The sequence below is a fragment of the Ranitomeya imitator genome, chromosome 1 (assembly GCF_032444005.1).
Source record: "Ranitomeya imitator isolate aRanImi1 chromosome 1, aRanImi1.pri, whole genome shotgun sequence".
NCBI lineage: Eukaryota > Metazoa > Chordata > Amphibia > Anura > Dendrobatidae > Ranitomeya > Ranitomeya imitator.
In genome coordinates, this window is record NC_091282.1 from 491,288,978 (window position 1) to 491,307,757 (window position 18,780).

The window sequence follows — 18,780 nt, forward strand, 5'->3', positions numbered from 1 at the left end:
CAGCCGCGTGGCCTTCTGCACTTGCACGCACTGTAGCTACTGTCAGTTTTTTTTTGATTGAGGCATTTGCCTATTTTACAAAGGTTTCCCAGGTGAACAGGATTTTCCAATCTTCTTTAAAAGTTAAGAGTGAAATGGGATATTTATAGAAAAAAACAAAAAGGCAGCATATTTTAAAGTTGAGCAGAAATAATTGCAGTGCATGGGTCGAGCGGCAACGTCGGTAGTACTTCCCTGCCAGCCCAGAGCCATGAGAACCTCCTCCTACCTGGCAATATTCCTGACACCTTTTCTAATATCTAGACTTGGTGTGATAATATTACTGCGGCATGACATATGCATGACATTGCGCCATCTTACTAACCAAATAAGCGCTTAGGATACCGGCAGAGGAGAGAAGATTCGTAAGGCTCTGGTCTGGCATCCACCAACAAGGCCAATTGACCAGGGTCCTGTGACTCTTCTTGCTGATCTCTTTCTCTTGGAAACCGTCCTGTGCTCCACTGCTATTCTGACAGTCTACTCCACATTGGGAAAAATGACTTCATGACCATCCCAAACTCCAGTCCTCACGGCCCCCAACACGCCATGTTTTCAGGATTTCTATAGTGCTGCACAGGTGAGAAAACTCCTGCTCCCTTTATGATACTTCCATGTATTGATCCGATAACATATCCAAATTTAGGCCGGACCCATTTGGTCATATTTTATGTCCATATGTACAACATACAGCATACTGAGACAATATTAACCTATGTAACACAGCAGCAATTCTCCCCTAAAAAAATGGCTCTGTGTGAAGAAAAAAAAAAAAAAAGTACTGGTCTGGTCCGATTTATGATATGCAGCTGAATTCAGATCCAGTCAGGGCCGTTATTTGGAGTGGACTGTGTTTTTTTTTATATGAACATATGAACCCGGCCTTACTCTGTACACATTTCCTAACCCTAATCTATTTCCTGACACTACTCATTACACATTTCCTAATCCTCAACCTAATCTGTACACATTTCCTAACATTAATCAATACTCATTTCCTATCGCTAATAAATAACTAACTAAAAGGATACAATTAGGGTTTAATAATAAAATAATCTCATTTCAGCTGTTTATTATATTCATAATTACCGTAGTATTTTTTATACGTTAAAACAGTGATCCCTCTTATTTTATGCTTTGGCAAAAAAAAATAACAACTAGGCAAAATATATAACGTGAGAATAATATAAAAGTATGCTATACTTCGCCAAAATATTCAGAGCATTGTATATAATAAAGTAGGCTTTTATACAATGCCTTCATTTTACTCAGAACAAAAATATGGTCGTCTACACAAGCCCTAAAAGAAAAACTATCTCTGATGGCAAACTGCGCCCGCTAAAATTTATAGTCAGGTTCAACAGGTCTAGAAATGCTTATTATTCACAAGTTATCTCTAGGTGAGGGATAAAAGCCTACACGTACGGTCACCGGTGGGCACTTCTAAGGAAAGACCATGGATCAGATCACTAAAACCAGGTTCATGTATCAAATGTTGGCTGTGTAAGGGTTACTGTTGGGGGTTCATACAATGTTGAGGTGACCATACTTTTCCAGGGTAGTTGACGTGGGGTACAGTATGGTCATCATACTGTGCGTGTGGAGGGTACTATGGAGGAATTCACTGTGTGGGTATTATACAGTGTTTGTACGGCACTTTTGATGGCATCATGCTTTATGGGTGCAATGAAAGGGAAATCTCCTGCTCTAGTGGGAGGAAAAGTATTTTGTAAAGGCTGCAAAGTTCCGAGATATGCTCTTCTGTGGCCATATCAATTTATTTATTTTGTTGGCGAGGAGTGTGTGTGTTTGGGGGGAATTAGGATGTCTGCTATGGGGCCCCATGATTTCTATGTATGTGCCTATGTTCAAGTATGCAAACAGAATGTGATGGGTTTTTAAGAGATCATTGGTGACATTACACAGAGAATTTCATGCTGCACATCTGGAGCAATAAGGATGTATTCTTGGAAATTGTATTTAAATGTTTGCCTTGTGTCATGATTGCTTATTATTAATTACCTATTACTCGCTGTACGTAGTCTACTTCAGCAATTTTCTGTATAAATGTAATTTTACAGGCTGCTTCTAAGAAGCTGCCATCTAGAAAGAATTCAGGAGGGTCATTCACTTTGGAAATTTTAATCGCTGTCTCATAATATTTGCTATTTCTTGTGTCTCTTTTTTATATATATGACCTTTTATATGCAAAAATTTTCTTCCTTCAACGGACTTCATGGTAATGAGGCACAGACCCCTCCAGCTGTATTACCATTAAGGGCTTTAGCTTGTCGCCTTCCCCTCTGTAGCTCCTCTCTAGAGGGGTTATTATTTTGCTAACCACACGGTACATACAGTATGCACAGTATTATTTTTTATACTTATGTCTTTTTTATTGTTTTTTTTCGACAGGCCATTTTCCAAACAAAGCAATGCCATCTGCCGGAACTTTGCCATGGGTACAGGGGATTATTTGCAATGCTAATAACCCTTGCTTTCGATACCCAACACCCGGAGAGTCACCAGGAAATGTTGGAAATTTCAATAGGTCCATGTAAGTGAAAATTTTTGCCCTACTGTTCTAATTACTATTATTGTTATTACAAGTCTGTGTCATAAAATGTGGTTTTCAAGAACTTACTGAGGATATCTCGTTTTGAATGTTTATACTGTAGATGCAATGGCCCCGAAAGCTTTGTGTTATCCAGTCTTAAAGAAGGTAGCACCAGAGGAAGATTTGCCAATTCATTAAAAGGCGTGCGCTTCTCAATCAATATGGTGCACCCTTCAACTCCCTCAATCCATTGCAAGAAATGTAGATATTCAGGGTCTTGTGTAAATTTCTGCCATAAAATAAGCCACCTTTGTAGATTAAATTATGATTAATATGTTAGTCATTCTTGGCCATAATTCTTCCCACCAGAGCTACACCAACTTTTAAAAAATTTGATGGGACTGGTGTAAAAGCATCAAAGGTTGGAAAATTTTTGCGCAACTTCAGTTGTGCAAAAGTTTATCACATTTAAAGCAGTGACATTTCAGAACTCTAGCCATTCCCATCACTCTAGCCATTCCCATCACTCTAGCCATTCCCGAACTCTAGCCATTCCCAGAACTCTAGCTATTCCCAGAACTCTAGCCATTCCAGAACTCTAGCCACTCCAGAACTCTAGCCATTCCCAGAACTCTAGCCATTCTGGAACTCTAGCCATTCCCAGAACTCTAGCCATTCCCGAACTCTAGCCATGCCAGAACTCTAGCCATTCCCAGAACTCTAGCCATTCCCAGAACTCTAGCCATTCCCAGAACTCTAGCCATTCCAGAACTCTAGCTATTCCAGAACTCTAGCCACTAAAGAACTCTAGCCATTCCCAGAACTCTAGCCATTCCAGAACTCTAGCTATTCCAGAACTCTAGCCACTAAAGAACTCTAGCCATTCCAGAACTCTAGCCATTCCAGAACTCTAGCCATTCCAGAACTCTAGCCATTCAAGAACTCTAGCCACTCCTGAACTCTAGCCATTCCCAGAACTCTAGCCATTCCAGAACTCTAGCCATTCCAGAACTCTAGCCATTCCCCGAACTCTAGCCATTCCAGAACTCTAGCCATTCCAGAACTCTAGCCATTCCAGAACTCTAGCCATTCCAGAACTCTAGCCATTCCAGAACTCTAGCCATTCCAGAACTCTAGCCATTCCCAGAACTCTAGCCATTCCCAGAACTCTAGCCATTGCCAGAACTCTAGCCATTCCCAGAACTCTAGCCATTCCCAGAACTCTAGCCATTCCAGAAGTCTAGCCATAACTCTTATGACTCTAGCTAAAATTGCTTGATAAACCACAGCCATTGTTTTCACTAAACTAATATATGCAGTGTGTTGTATTTATTGATTATGTACAGAGTCAAATTAAGCAAAAATGATTTAATCATTTGCCTTTTAAAAGGATTTGAGATAAAGACAATTTTATCAAAAGCTTATATTGAACTTAATACTAGAACTAACGATGGAGTCATTTTGACTCCTCGCAATTTTTATTTCTCTTTCGTGACTACATTTTTCCGAATTTCGGCTTGAGACTTGGTGACTTTTACTCACTTAGGATGCTAAAAAAGATTTTGTGACAATAAATAATTTTGGAAAAAAAGTGTACTTTTTTTTTCAAAATTTACCTTTAATTACCAAAGGGAGTCATTTTGACTCCCTACTATATTATGTAAGTCTTTATCACTGAATGTTATTATTTCTTTTAGTTTTCATTTACTTGTATGTTAAGAATAAATGTTGGCTTTGACTTAGAATAATTAGCATTTTTGCAAATATGCTTGACATACACAGGACATATACAGAACATCCGTCAGGGAACCAGTGAACTCTCGAGTGGACTACGTAATTTCTGTAGAATACGGCCTGCAGTTTTTCTAATTGCTCATATGGCTAGAAGAACTGAGCTACAGCCTGACAATATTCTTGCTATTTTGCATTCTATACATTCTAAATACATTCTATACATTCTATAAATTAAAGCTACAACAATACCAGGAGCAAGAAACTCTAAAAATAAATTACTCCATTCGGTAGTTCTAGGGGGGGTGACCAGTCCGGTAGTCCTAGTGTTAAAGTAGTGGTTGCTGGATGCTCCAACCATACTGCTGTCATAACCAGAGGTAAAGGTTGTAAACTGTCTCATGCATTCAGCTTAATAGCTTATATAGGTATTGTGAGAAGAATGCTATTTGTCAGCTCCTATACCAAGTAATGGTAGTTTAAAGTGAACAATACCTTTTAGAATAGTTGCTTCATAGTGAAATGTTCCAGATTTTTGTGTAAAATGAAATTATTGTTTTGTTTTTTTTTGCATAATTTTAGAGTTTCTCGGTTGTTTTCTGACGCAAGAAAGTTGCTGCTATATAGTCAAAAAGACACAAGTGGGAAGGACCTGCACAAGTTCCTTGCAAGTTTGCATAGATTTCGGGGTACAGGTAAGTTATCATTTGAATGCAATACAATTCTGCGAGTCCTTATATACCTACACTGACATCAAGACTGGACATTTACATTGCAAGATAATTGTGAATGACCATTATTAAAAACGATCTTTTCACGATTCTCTTGACATGTAAACAGGCAGCATAAAAGATCATCATTCTCGACGGTGTATCATCCTGTGTTAACAGGACTCGTACTGCCAAGAACCATGCAGCCTATACTCACTGATGGATCTGGTAGAGATCGCTCAGTGCAGATTGTTTACTTTGGCCTGCCTGTGTAAAAGAGGCATTCAAATGACTGACAGCCCATAAAAGTTCACCAATCGGCGGTCATATCATGCCGTTGGTTGGGCGTTGTAAACTGACCTTAACACTTGTAGTAGTAGTTTAGATACATCAACTTTTTTAGACTTTGAATTGCATACAGTAGATCCTAAGGAGCTCAAGTATTACTAATCTAATTTACAGATAGGTAGAGTGGATTACCTAAACAATAGAAAAAATTGTCTGTGAATGAATGCATATTTTATTGCTTAAAGTGGTATTTTACTTTTTCATTTTTGACTCCCTAATACTTTGTTTAGTCTTTTTATAACATGATCACATACTAGATTGATAGGCTCTTTTAGGCTATGTGTACACGTTCAGGATTTTTAGCGTGTTTTTTTTAGCGTTTTTTTCGGCCGTTTTCCACAAAAAAAGCGCTTACATAAGCATCCCATCATTTTTAATGGATTCCGCATTTTTTGTGCACATGCTGCATTTTTTCACGCGACAGAATTCCAGAAAAAAACGCAGCATGTTCATTCATTGTGCGGAATCGCGGCGATTCCGCACACATAGGAATGCATTGATCCGCTTACTTCCCGCATGGGGCTATGCCCACCATGTGCAAAGTAAGCGGATCATGTGCGATTGGTACCCAGAGAGGAGGAGAGGAGACTCTCCTCCAGGCCCTTGGAACAATATACCTGTTAAAAAAAAAGAATTAAAATTAAAAATCGTGATATTCTCACCTTCTGGCGTCCCCGCAGCCTTCCCGCTCTTCGCGATGCACCCGTTCCCAGTAATGCCTTGCGACAATGACCTGTGATGACGTAGCGGTGTCACGTGATGCTACGTCATCTGGGGTCATTACCGCGAGGCATTACTGGGAACGGGAGCATCACGAGGAGCGGGAAGGCTGCGGGGACGTCGGAAGGTGAGAATATCACAATTTTTTTTATTATTTTTAATGTTCTATCTTTTTACTATTGATGCTGCATAGGCAGCATCATTAGTAAAAAGTTGGTCACACTTGTCAAACACTATGTTTGACAAGTGTGACCAACCTGTCAATCAGTTTTCCAAGCGATGCTACAGATCGCTTGGAAAACGCTAGCATTGTGCAAGCTAATTACGCTTGCAAAACGCTAGTGTTTATATGCATGTCAATTCTGCATACGTGTGCACATAGCCTTATAATTGCTTTTTTATGTGGGTACCAGAAAGTTTATTGCCAGTGTCTTTGGTGCCTATTGTTTACTGTTTTGATCTGTTGGTGATCTGCTCAGTTGTATTTACTTTTTTAACATGGTAAATTAGCTGATGCTGTAAAGGTACCGTCACATTAAGCGACGCTGCAGCAATCTAGACAACGATCCCGATCGCTGCAGCGTCGCTGTGTGGTCGCTGGAGAGCTGTCACACAGACAGCTCTCCAGCGACCAACGATGCCGGTCCCCTGGTAACCAGGGTAAACATCGGGTTACTAAGCGCAGGGCCGCGCTTAGTAACCCGATGTTTACCCTGGTTACCAGCGTAAACGTAAAAGAAACAAACACTACATACTTACATTCCGGTGTCTGTCCTCCGGCGCTGTGCTTCTCTGCACTGTCAGCACCGGCCAGCCGTAAAGCAGAGCGGTGACGTCACCGCTGTGCTTTACGGCCGGCCGGCGCTCATAGCCAGTGCAGGAAAGCACAGCGTCGGGGGACAGACACCGGAATGTAAGTATGTAGTGTTTGGTTTTTTTTTACGTTTACGCTGGTAACCAGGGTAAACATTGGGTTACTAAGCGCGGCCCTGCGCTTAGTAACCCGATGTTTACCCTGGTTACCAGTGAAGACATCGCTGAATCGGCGTCACACACGCCGATTCAGCGATGTCTGCGGGAGGTCCAGCGACGAAATAAAGTTCTGGACTTTCTGCTCCGACCAACGATGGCACAGCAGGATCCAGATCGCTGCTGCGTGTCAAACTGAACGATATCGCTAGCCAGGACGCTGCAACGTCACGGATCGCTAGCGATATCGTTCAGAGTGAAGGTACCTTTAAGGTAGGTAATTGTTGGTTCAGAGGATGGGAAGTAAAACAATGTCGTAGTTACAAATTGCCTTTATTTAGGAAGAAAAAATCCTTCTTAATTGCAATGAATGAGTTACCTGTCTTCTGTAATTATGTATACGTGTTTAAAGGGTTTATGCCAAGTTTTGAAGTTCCATTCGGTAAGGGACAACATTCTAATCCCTAGAACCACCACTAGAATGAGGCATTGAGCCCTGTCTGAATTGATCTGAAGTTAAGTATGCTCACCTCTGCTCCATTCACTTTGTATGGAATTTCAGAAAAGCTAAGTACAGTGTTCAGCTATCTGTGGCAAATCCCATAGAGAATGGAGAGGAAGGGCACCTATCTGATGGATAGGGGATGACTTGAAAACTTGTCACGAGCCCTTTTGGTATTTTGGATTTCAAGAAAAGCATCAAGGCCCTTCTTGAAAGTGTTTAACAAGTCAATCATCACAACATTTTGTGAAAGAGGATATCTAAGTTTTCACTGCTCGTTCTGTAAAGAATCCTCATCTGTGATGATTTTGAAACCAAGATGTAGGGATACTTTCTTGTCATGGTTACAGACCTAGGTGTAAAAAGACCATTAGAAAGATCTCTCTTTTTGTTTTTCATTTAGAGGGTCACATCACTAGTAGTTGTGTTAATGAAAAAAATAAAGCTTTTTTTTCTTCTGAATACTTTATCTCTAACTCTAACTATATAATGTAAATTTCCCTTCTTCAAAACCTGCAAGAAACAAAATGAGCAAAAACCCTGCTGTAACTAAATAAGTAAAAAGAAAAAGTGCATCCAAATAACACAGGGTTCTTAGTAATATTGTGTTTGATCAAACATAGCATAAAAGCTATTTTCCCTAATTTCCCTCCTAGTAGATTATGAAAATATATACTTGCGTATATGCAATTGGTTTCTGGCTACATAGCAGAAGCTTTCGGCTTAAGGTCAGCCTCGCAGAATGTCTTCCTTTATCAGCCATTGATAGCCAGTTTACGGTAATGTGCATACCGTGCAGCGTACAATCAGTACAGGGCAAAGGCTTATTATTGGAACAATTATAGACACACGCTACAATCGTATTCTTCCTATGTGGATTTGTAAGTTCAGATAAATGTTTAACTTTCTCTGACGGTAGCTGTTATAAGCAATATGGCATTGGATTAAAAAACACCGAGGCTTGAATTTTAGTTGGGTAAAAGTTGTTCAATATTGTGTAACATACATCTACCATACAGGATGACATGATATATTCATGTATTGTGTTTTTTTGTTTACTAATTCAATAATGTGCCAATGTGCCTACTTGTAAGAGTGATAATAGTGTACCCAACTGTTAGGGCTAGCGGAACGCACCAAATATTTAGAAAAATAGGGTAAGGTGCGTTCACAGCCCGGGGTCCACCGTGCAGAGATGGTACCTGCTGCTAAGTAATGATGGACTATATGGCAGTACAATATGGATTCACACACGGGTTAACTTCACCCAGTATGAAGAAAGCGAACCACAGGGCCGCAGTACCGCACAAAGAGCGCAAGCAAGGAGTCACAGAACTCTACCTCTAGACTCGGGATTAGAGTACAACTAGACATCTTGCGCTCAACACCGCAACTGGGGTGTCAGCGTAACCAAAATAATAATTTAGATGCACGAGAGTGCGTGCGGTGCAGCTCTGGCGGACGCCACTAACCACCCAGGCTTGGGTAAGGAAAGCACTGTAAAAGCGCACGGCGCCGCACTAGCGGTCACAGGAATCTGACGCTGTGTGTCACGTGCTGATAGCTAAGTCGGGCGCTAGATAGCAATCATCCACCTTACGCGAGCAGTCATATACAAGGGAGGGGATGATTAAAGAGCGACTTTCACATGTCAACACACACACACGTTTACAAGTGTACACTAGCGCACGGCCGAGCGGCCATGCGAACTGTTATGACCTGGTGGTAAGGACAATAATGGACCTAGTGGTTAAGAGCACACGGAATGACCTGATAGTTACTAATAATATAGGACGAGCTCTGAGACGTGGGAACTCTGCTGACCGCAATCCCTAATCCTATCACACACACTAGAAACAGCCGTGGATTGCTCCTAACCCTCCCTATGCAACTCGACACAGCCTAAGAAACTAGCTAGCTCTAGAGATAGAAAAACAAAGCCTACCTTGCCTCAGAGAAATTCCCCAAAGGAAAAGGCAGCCCCCCACATATAATGACTGTGAGTAAAGATGCAAATGACAAACACAGAGATGAAATAGATTTAGCACAGTGAGGCCCAACTTACTGAACAGACAGAGGATAGGAAAGGTAACTTTGCGGTCAGCACAAAAACCTACAAAAAGACCACGCAGAGGGCGCAAAAAGTCACAGTGCGGAGGCGCTCCCTCTGCGTCCCAGAGCTTCCAGCAAGCAAGACAAAAATCAAAATAGCAAGCTGGACAGAAAAATAGCAAACCAGAGAAAAACAAGCAGGAACTTAGCTTCAGCTAGGAAGACAGGTCACAAGAACGATCCAGGAGAGAACTAGACCAATACTGGAACATTGACAGGTGGCATGGAGCAATGATCTAAGTGGAGTTAAATAGAGCAGCCAGCTAATGAATTAACCTCGTCACCTGTAGAAGGAAACTCAGAAGCCGCAGCTCCACTCACAACCACCAGAGGAAGCCCATGGACAGAACCAGCCGAAGTACCATTCATGACCACAGGAGGGAGCTTGACAACAGAATTCACAACAGTACCTCCCCTTGAGGAGGGGTCACCGAACCCTCACCAGAGCCCCCAGGACGAGCCAAATGAAAGGCACGAACCAGATCGGCAGCATGAACATCGGAGGCAAAGACCCAGGAATTATCTTCCTGACCATAACCCTTCCACTTGACCAGGTACTGGAGTTTCCGTCTCGAAATACGAGAATCCAAAATCTTCTCCACCACATACTCCAACTCCCCCTCAACCAACACCGGGGCAGGAGGATCAACGGATGGAACCACAGGCGCCATGTATCTCTGCAACAATGACCTATGGAATACATTATGGATGGCAAAAGAAGCTGGAAGGGTCAAACGAAACGACACAGGATTGAGAACCTCAGAAATCTTATACGGACCAATGAAACCAGGCTTAAACTTAGGAGAGGAAACCTTCATAGGAACATAGCGAGACGACAACCAAACCAAATCCCCAACACGAAGTCGGGGACCCACACAGCGCCGGCGGTTAGCGAAACGTTGAGCCTTCTCCTGGGACAATGTCAAATTGTCCACCACATGAGTCCAAATCTGCTGCAACCTATCCACCACAGTATCTACACCAGGACAGTCCGAAGACTCAACCTGCCCTGAAGAGAAACGAGGATGGAAACCAGAATTGCAGAAAAACGGCGAAACCAAAGTAGCCGAGCTGGCCCGATTATTAAGGGCGAACTCAGCCAAAGGCAAAAAGGACACCCAATCATCCTGATCAGCAGAAACAAAGCATCTCAGATATGTTTCCAAAGTCTGATTAGTTCGTTCGGTTTGGCCATTTCTCTGAGGATGGAAAGCCGAGGAAAAAGACAAATCAATGCCCATCCTAGCACAAAAGGCTCGCCAAAACCTCGAAACAAACTGGGAACCTCTGTCCGAAACGATGTTCTCCGGAATGCCATGTAAACGAACCACATGCTGGAAAAACAATGGCACCAAATCAGCGGAGGAAGGCAATTTAGACAAGGGTACCAAATGGACCATCTTAGAGAAGCGATCACAAACCACCCAAATGACCGACATCTTTTGAGAGACAGGGAGATCCGAAATAAAATCCATAGAGATATGCGTCCAGGGCCTCTTCGGGACCGGCAAGGGCAAAAGCAACCCACTGGCACGAGAACAGCAGGGCTTAGCCTGAGCACAAGTCCCACAGGACTGCACAAAAGAACGCACATCCCGCGACAAAGACGGCCACCAAAAGGATCTAGCCACCAAATCTCTGGTACCAAAGATTCCAGGATGACCAGCCAACAAGGAACAATGAACCTCAGAGATAACTCTACTAGTCCATTTATCAGGGACAAACAGTTTCTCCGCTGGGCAACGGTCAGGTCTATCAGCCTGAAATTTTTGCAGCACCCGCCACAAATCAGGGGAGATGGCAGACAAAATTACCCCCTCTTTGAGAATACCCGCCGCCTCAGGAACACCCGGAGAGTCGGGCACAAAACTCCTTGACAGGGCATCAGCCTTCACATTCTTAGAGCCTGGAAGGTACGAAACCACAAAATCAAAACGGGAGAAAAATAGCGATCAACGAGCCTGTCTAGGATTCAACCATTTGGCAGACTCGAGACAAGTCAAATTCTTGTGATCCGTCAAGACCACCACGCGATGCTTGGCTCCTTCAAGCCAATGACGCCACTCCTCGAATGCCCACTTCATAGCCAACAACTCTCGATTGCCAACATCATAATTGCGCTCAGCAGGCGAAAACTTTCTAGAAAAGAAGGCACATGGTTTCATCACCGAGCCATCAGAACTTCTTTGTGACAAAACAGCCCCTGCTCCAATCTCAGAAGCATCAACCTCGACCTGAAACCGAAGCGAAACATCTATCTGGCACAACACAGGGGCAGAAGAAAAACGACGCTTCAACTCCTGAAAAGCTTCGACAGCCGCAGAAGACCAATTTACCACATCAGCACCCTTCTTGGTCAAATCAGTCAACGGTTTAGCAACACTAGAAAAATTACTGATGAAGCGACGATAAAAATTAGCAAAGCCCAGGAACTTTTGCAGACTCTTCACAGATGTCGGCTGAGTCCAATCATAAATGGCCTGGACTTTAACAGGGTCCATCTCGATAGTAGAAGGGGAAAAAATGAAACCCAAAAATGAAACCTTCTGAACTCCAAAGAGACACTTTGACCCCTTCACAAACAAAGAATTCGCACGAAGGACCTGGAACACCATTCTGACCTGTTTCACGTGAGACTCCCAATCATCTGAGAAGACCAAAATATCATCCAAATATACAATCAAGAATTTATCCAGGTACTCTTGGAAGATGTCATGCATGAAGGACTGAAATACTGATGGAGCATTGGACAGCCCGAATGGCATAACCAGGTACTCAAAATGGCCCTCGGGCGTATTAAATGCTGTTTTCCATTCATTGCCCTGTTTAATACGCACAAGATTATACGCACCACGAAGATCTATCTTGGTGAACCAACTAGCCCCCTTAATCCGAGCAAATAAATCCGACAGCAGCGGCAAAGGGTACTGAAATTTGACTGTGATCTTATTAAGAAGGCGGTAATCAATACAAGGTCTCAAAGAACCATCCTTCTTGGCCACAAAAAAGAACCCTGCTCCCAATGGTGACGACGACGGGCGAATATGACCCTTCTCCAAGGATTCCTTTACATAACTCCGCATAGCGGCGTGCTCTGGCACAGATAAATTGAACAGTCGGCCCTTAGGAAACTTACTACCAGGAATCAAATTGATAGCACAATCGTAATCCCTATGAGGAGGTAGGGCACTGGATTTGGGCTCATCAAATACATCCCGGTAATCCGACAAAAACTCCGGAACTTCAGAAGGGGTGGATGACGAAATAGACAAAAATGGAACATCACCATGTACCCCCTGACAACCCCAGCTGGACACAGACATAGATTTCCAATCCAATACTGGATTATGGACCTGTAGCCATGGCAACCCCAAAACGACCACATCATGCAGATTATGCAACACCAAAAAGCGAATATCCTCCTGATGTGCAGGAGCCATGCACATGGTCAATTGGGTCCAGTACTGAGGCTTATTCTTGGCCAAAGGCGTAGCATCAATTCCTCTCAATGGAATAGGATACTGCAAGGGCTCCAAGAAAAAACCACAGCGCCTAGCAAACTCCAAGTCCATCAAATTCAGGGCAGCGCCCGAATCCATAAATGCCATAACAGAATAGGACGACAAAGAGCAAATCAGAGTAACGGACAAAAGAAATTTCGACTGTACCGTACCAGTGGTAGCAGACCTAGCGAAACGCTTAGTGCGCTTAGGACAATCGGAGATAGCATGAGTGGAATCACCACAGTAAAAACACAGCCCATTCCGTCGTCTTTGTTCTTGCCGTTCAGCTCTGGTCAAAGTCCTATCACATTGCATAGGCTCAGGTCTATGTTCAGATAATACCGCCAAATGGTGCACAGCTTTATGCTCACGCAAGCGTCGATCGATCTGAATGGCCAAAGACATACACTCATTCAGACCAGCAGGCATGGGAAATCCCACCATGACATCCTTAAGGGCTTCAGATAGACCCTTTCTGAAAATTGCTGCCAGGGCACATTCATTCCACTGAGTGAGTACAGACCACTTCCTAAACTTCTGACAATATATTTCTACCTCATCCTGACCCTGACACAGAGCCAGCAAGATTTTCTCTGCCTGATCTACTGAATTAGGTTCATCATAAAGCAATCCGAGCGCCAGAAAAAACACATCAACATCACGCAATGCCGGATCTCCTGGCGCAAGGGAAAATGCCCAGTCTTGAGGGTCGCCACGTAACAAAGAAATAATGATTTTCACTTGTTGAACAGGGTCACCTGAGGAGCGAGGTTTCAAAGCAAGAAACAATTTACAATTATTTTTGAAATTCAGAAACTTAGATCTGTCCCCAAAAAACAAATCAGGAATTGGAATCATAGGCTCCAACATCGGATTCTGAACCACAAAATCTTGAATGTTTTGTACCCTTGCAGTGAGATTATTCATACAAGAGGACAGACCTTGAATGTCCATATTTACACCTGTATCCTGAACCACCCAGAGGTAAAGGGGAAAAGAGAGACAAAACACACTGCAAAGAAAAAAAAATGGTCTCAGAACTTCTCTTATCCCTCTATTGAGATGCATTAATACTTTGGGCCACCTGTACTGTTATGACTTGGTGGTAAGGACAATAATGGACCTAGTGGTTAAGAGCACACGGAATGACCTGATAGTTACTAATAATATAGGACGAGCTCTGAGACGTGGGAACTCTGCTGACCGCAATCCCTAATCCTATCACACACACTAGAAACAGCCGTGGATTGCTCCTAACGCTCCCTATGCAACTCGACACAGCCTAAGAAACTAGCTAGCCCTAGAGATAGAAAAACAAAGCTTACCTTGCCTCAGAGAAATTCCCCAAAGGAAAAGGCAGCCCCCCACATATAATGACTGTGAGTAAAGATGAAAATGACAAACACAGAGATGAAATAGATTTAGCACAGTGAGGCCCAACTTACTGAACAGACAGAGGATAGGAAAGGTAACTTTGCGGTCAGCACAAAAACCTACAAAAAGACTCACGGTGCGGAGGCGCTCCCTCTGCGTCCCAGAGCTTCCAGCAAGCAAGACAAAAATCAAAATAGCAAGCTGGACAGAAAAATAGCAAACCAGAGAAAAACAAGCAGGAACTTAGCTTCAGCTGGGAAGACAGGTCACAAGAACGATCCAGGAGAGAACTAGACCAATACTGGAACATTGACAGGTGGCATGGAGCAATGATCTAAGTGGAGTTAAATAGAGCAGCCAGCTAACGAATTAACCTCGTCACCTGTAGAAGGAAACTCAGAAACCGCAGCTCCACTCACAACCACCAGAGGAAGCCCATGGACAGAACCAGCCGAAGTACCATTCATGACCACAGGAGGGAGCTTGACAACAGAATTCACAACAGCGAACCTTTTATAGCGGCAGTGCTACAAGACTTTCCAGATAGACCAATAGGAGCCGCAACAGGACCTGAGCATGTGACCCCCGACCTCCAATGGAGGTCGTCCCGTGGGCATGCTCAGTAAGGGAAAAGCAGGACTTAGTCCCAGAAAGAACTGCTCGCTGCTGAACATTGCTGGCTACAAGGACAGAGCCTGGAAGGGCAGTAGTAACCAGTCGTCCAGTATTAGCCTGAGCTAGACGCTGGGACCGACGTCTCCGCTGAGCAGGCTCCACTGCAGCTGGAGAAGAATGGGAGACCGCAGCGGAGACGGCTCAAGATTCCCCCTGTGACACCCACCCATGTAAACCCCTGCTCTACCAGCAGTGCATCTACTGTAAGGTGCTCTTGACATCTTCTCTTTTCTTGACAGCAGTCACCCGTATATCCCATGTGACTACTGCCCTACCTCTGATTAGCTGCATTGGTCATGTCTGGTATATAGTGCTTAGTCACAGAGCCAGGTGAGCAGAAGACCACCAGCAGGACCGGAGATAGCGTGCTGAAGCGCCAGGGATGAGTACAGCTATTTTATGAATATTCCTGGCAATAGGTACATTATGTAATACTTTGGAAAAATGTAAACAATTCTAGTGAATTAATTGTAACCGTAATAGTAACAGTAAAAAAACACTATAAGGATCTACATGAAATGCAGTATATCCATGTAATAACTAGTGAAATAAATACAGTGAATCTCTTCCAGATGACCACCCAAAACTGTATTGAAAGTCTTGTAGAGGAGTGTCATCTCAGTGATGAAGTTGGCCAGTGTCCATAATATATGAACATCTGTCATAGGATACCTGGTCTGGATAAAGGGATGGTTGTTTAAAGATGGTTCATTTTATCTGCTGGAGCTGGAAAACTGTAATCTGATAATCTGGGAAGACTTTTCCCTTCCTCAGGCTAAAGAGGTGGTCTTTATAGATATTAAAGCTAATAAATCACATGTGTGAGAAAAGATTGGTGATTCTGAAATGATCTATTTCATGGTAATTGTGCAGAGTGAGGTCAGTTTCTCTTCTGCTTTGAGTAGACCATCAGGAAAAGCATCGTCTTCAGGCCAGAGGTAACTATTTTGCAATATCCCAACTGTGTTTAACACTAGGACTACTGGACTCGTGAACCCTGGCTAGAACTACTGCAAGTAAGTAGTCAAAATGACTATACCAGTAGTCCTAGTGTTAAAGGGAACCTGTCACCCCCAAAATCAAAGGTGAGCTAAGCCCACCGGCATCAGGGGCTTATCTACAGCATTCTGTAATGCTGTAGATAAGCCCCTGATGTATCCTGAAAGATGAGAAAAAGAGGTTAGATTATACTTACCCAGGGGCGGTCCGGTTCTGTTCTGGTCCGATGGGCGTCGCGGTCTGGTCCGGGGCCTCCCATCTTCTTACGATGACGTCCTCTTCTTGTCTTCACGCTGCGGCTCTGGCGCAGGCGTACTTTGTCTGCCCTGTTGACGGCAGAGCAAAGTAATGCAGTGAGCAGGCACCGGGAAAAGTCAGAGAGGCCCAGCGCCTGCGCACTGCAGTACTTTGCTGTGCCCTCAACAGGGCAGACAAAGTACGCCTGCGCCGGAGTCATAGCGTGAAGACAAGAAGAGGACGTCATCATAAAAAGATGGGAGGCCCCGGACCGCAACACCCATCAGACCAGAACAGAACCGGGACCGCCCCTGGGTGAGTATAATCTAACCTCTTTTTCTCATCTTTCAGGTTACATCGGGGGCTTATCTACAGCATTACAGAATGCTGTAGATAAGCCCCTGATGCCGGTAGGCTGAGCTCACCTTCTATTTTGGGGGTGACAGGTTCCCTTTAAAGGGGATTTACAATTTGTAGACAGGTTTTCACAACCAAAAATCAATTTCCAAATATCCTATTGGGATAATCTAAGTTAAAAAAGGGAGACCTCCAACAATTTGTCAGAGCAGAGACCGTCTACAAAAAGGACCGTCAGTCACATCCTCCTTAGCAACAGAACCTCTCCATATTACCTGCCACATTTTATAGTCCATGATCCCACAGGTTCCTTCGGTGCATGACTTTGGACTTAGCGTTTCAGGATTCTCTATTAGTACATTAGTCTGCATTAGAAGGTGGTGCTGTAACTAGAAGGAAACAAAGTAAGGACAACTCCATGGACTCATTTAGGTAGCTCTTTAGGTGGCGACATGTTGTTACAAAGTGCACACACTGCGGAAGTAATTGGATGCAATATTCAGTGGAAATCCAGAGTGTTTTATCAACTCCATAAATAAAAAGCTTCGATTGCCAACCTTAAAACAAATGAAGCAATTTTTACAGGGTTCAAAAATCCTCGATGGGTAGATAATTACAATCAGATAAATTGAACATTTTTCCTACACATAGCAGCAAATCTAGAAACGATGACACGGACAAGATAAGGAAAATGATACGCGCAGCAGAAATGAGACTTGTGACTTATTCATTAGGTCAGCATAAATACTGTTAACAATAGTGAAGTCTCATTTCCTGCATTCGACACTTTCCATATTTTTGGATGATTACTTAATATGTTTTTGCATGCAGCCTTAGAGTTGGTTAATGTTGCTCAACATTTGCCTTTCGACACAGAATTTCTAGCTTTTTTGGAATAGAAAAAGTTGTCCGATGTTCATTTATTTCCTTAATACACCGCCATGTTTTATTCTATCATGAGTGCTTTCTTAAAGGGATGGTACCGCGTTTGTAGATCATTAATAAATCAATGTAAATTGAAAAAAATGCATCATGTGCACAAGCATGATTGAAAAAAAATGCGAAAAATCAGCAACGTGTGCACACAAAATGCTCCCCTAGCGGTAAATATATATTTGTAAGAAAATATATAATATTTTTCATATAGAAATGTTTGCAAACAGTGCAAACATTGCATTAATACATTTTAGTTACTATTTTAAGCTTAATTTCACACAAAAAAAAACTACAAAAAAACTGGTGGCACCTTCCCTTTAAAGCAAGCCAGAGTGAGGAAAAATGTGGGAAAAAGCACATAAAGAGTGCACACTATGAGACCACACAGTTTGACTTTTGGTGAACGTGTGGTTTATCACTGCCTTCTCTTTAAAATCTGGGAGCCTATGAACACAAAAGTGGCACAGGCGTTGGTTTGCCACCCAGTTTCATCTTCAAAGCATAGATTTCTAACACCCAAAACTATTTGTTGTGTTGATATTTTCATACCTAAGTAAGGAGATGTTACATAAGAAATACGCAAATTTCTTAGAAATTATTTTGGTGTTTTTTCTATACTGGGTGGTCTTAGGACCTTAATTCAAGACTGCAAGTATATAATTTGCCTGTTATTTTGTTAGCTTTTCCCTGATTTAAATGTGGGAAGGCCACAATTTGATTATATCTCCCTTAGGGCTTGTTCAGGTGAATGGGCTGAACATTTTTACCCTCAACTAGTGGTCCTCGTGTGAAAATAAAATTGCAGCATACACTACTTCGATCCATGTTTTGAATAAGTCTTGCCCATAAATTTCAATAGGCGCATAGAAAAAACAGATGCCAAATGGACAAAATCCCTATGGCATCCATATTTGAATGGATTCGTTGCATCTTAGCCCATCCATCATTCACAATCTGAGTCCGTGCTTGAATGTTGGAAATCTGAAACCAGCCTTATTAGAGTGACTACCATTT

The 18,780-nt window shown here is 42.8% G+C and overlaps 1 protein-coding gene across 2 annotated transcripts in view; it reads left to right on the forward strand.

Moving 5' to 3' along the window:
• Nucleotides 1-18,780, forward strand: part of ABCA1 (ATP binding cassette subfamily A member 1) — a 132,128-nt gene that overhangs the window by 42,161 nt on the left and 71,187 nt on the right. For both annotated transcript variants that reach the window (XM_069765939.1, XM_069765928.1), the window contains exons 4-5: nucleotides 2,452-2,593; nucleotides 4,907-5,019. In XM_069765939.1, coding sequence (XP_069622040.1) covers nucleotides 2,452-2,593; nucleotides 4,907-5,019 — 255 coding nt within the window. The remainder of the gene's footprint in view (nucleotides 1-2,451; nucleotides 2,594-4,906; nucleotides 5,020-18,780) is intronic.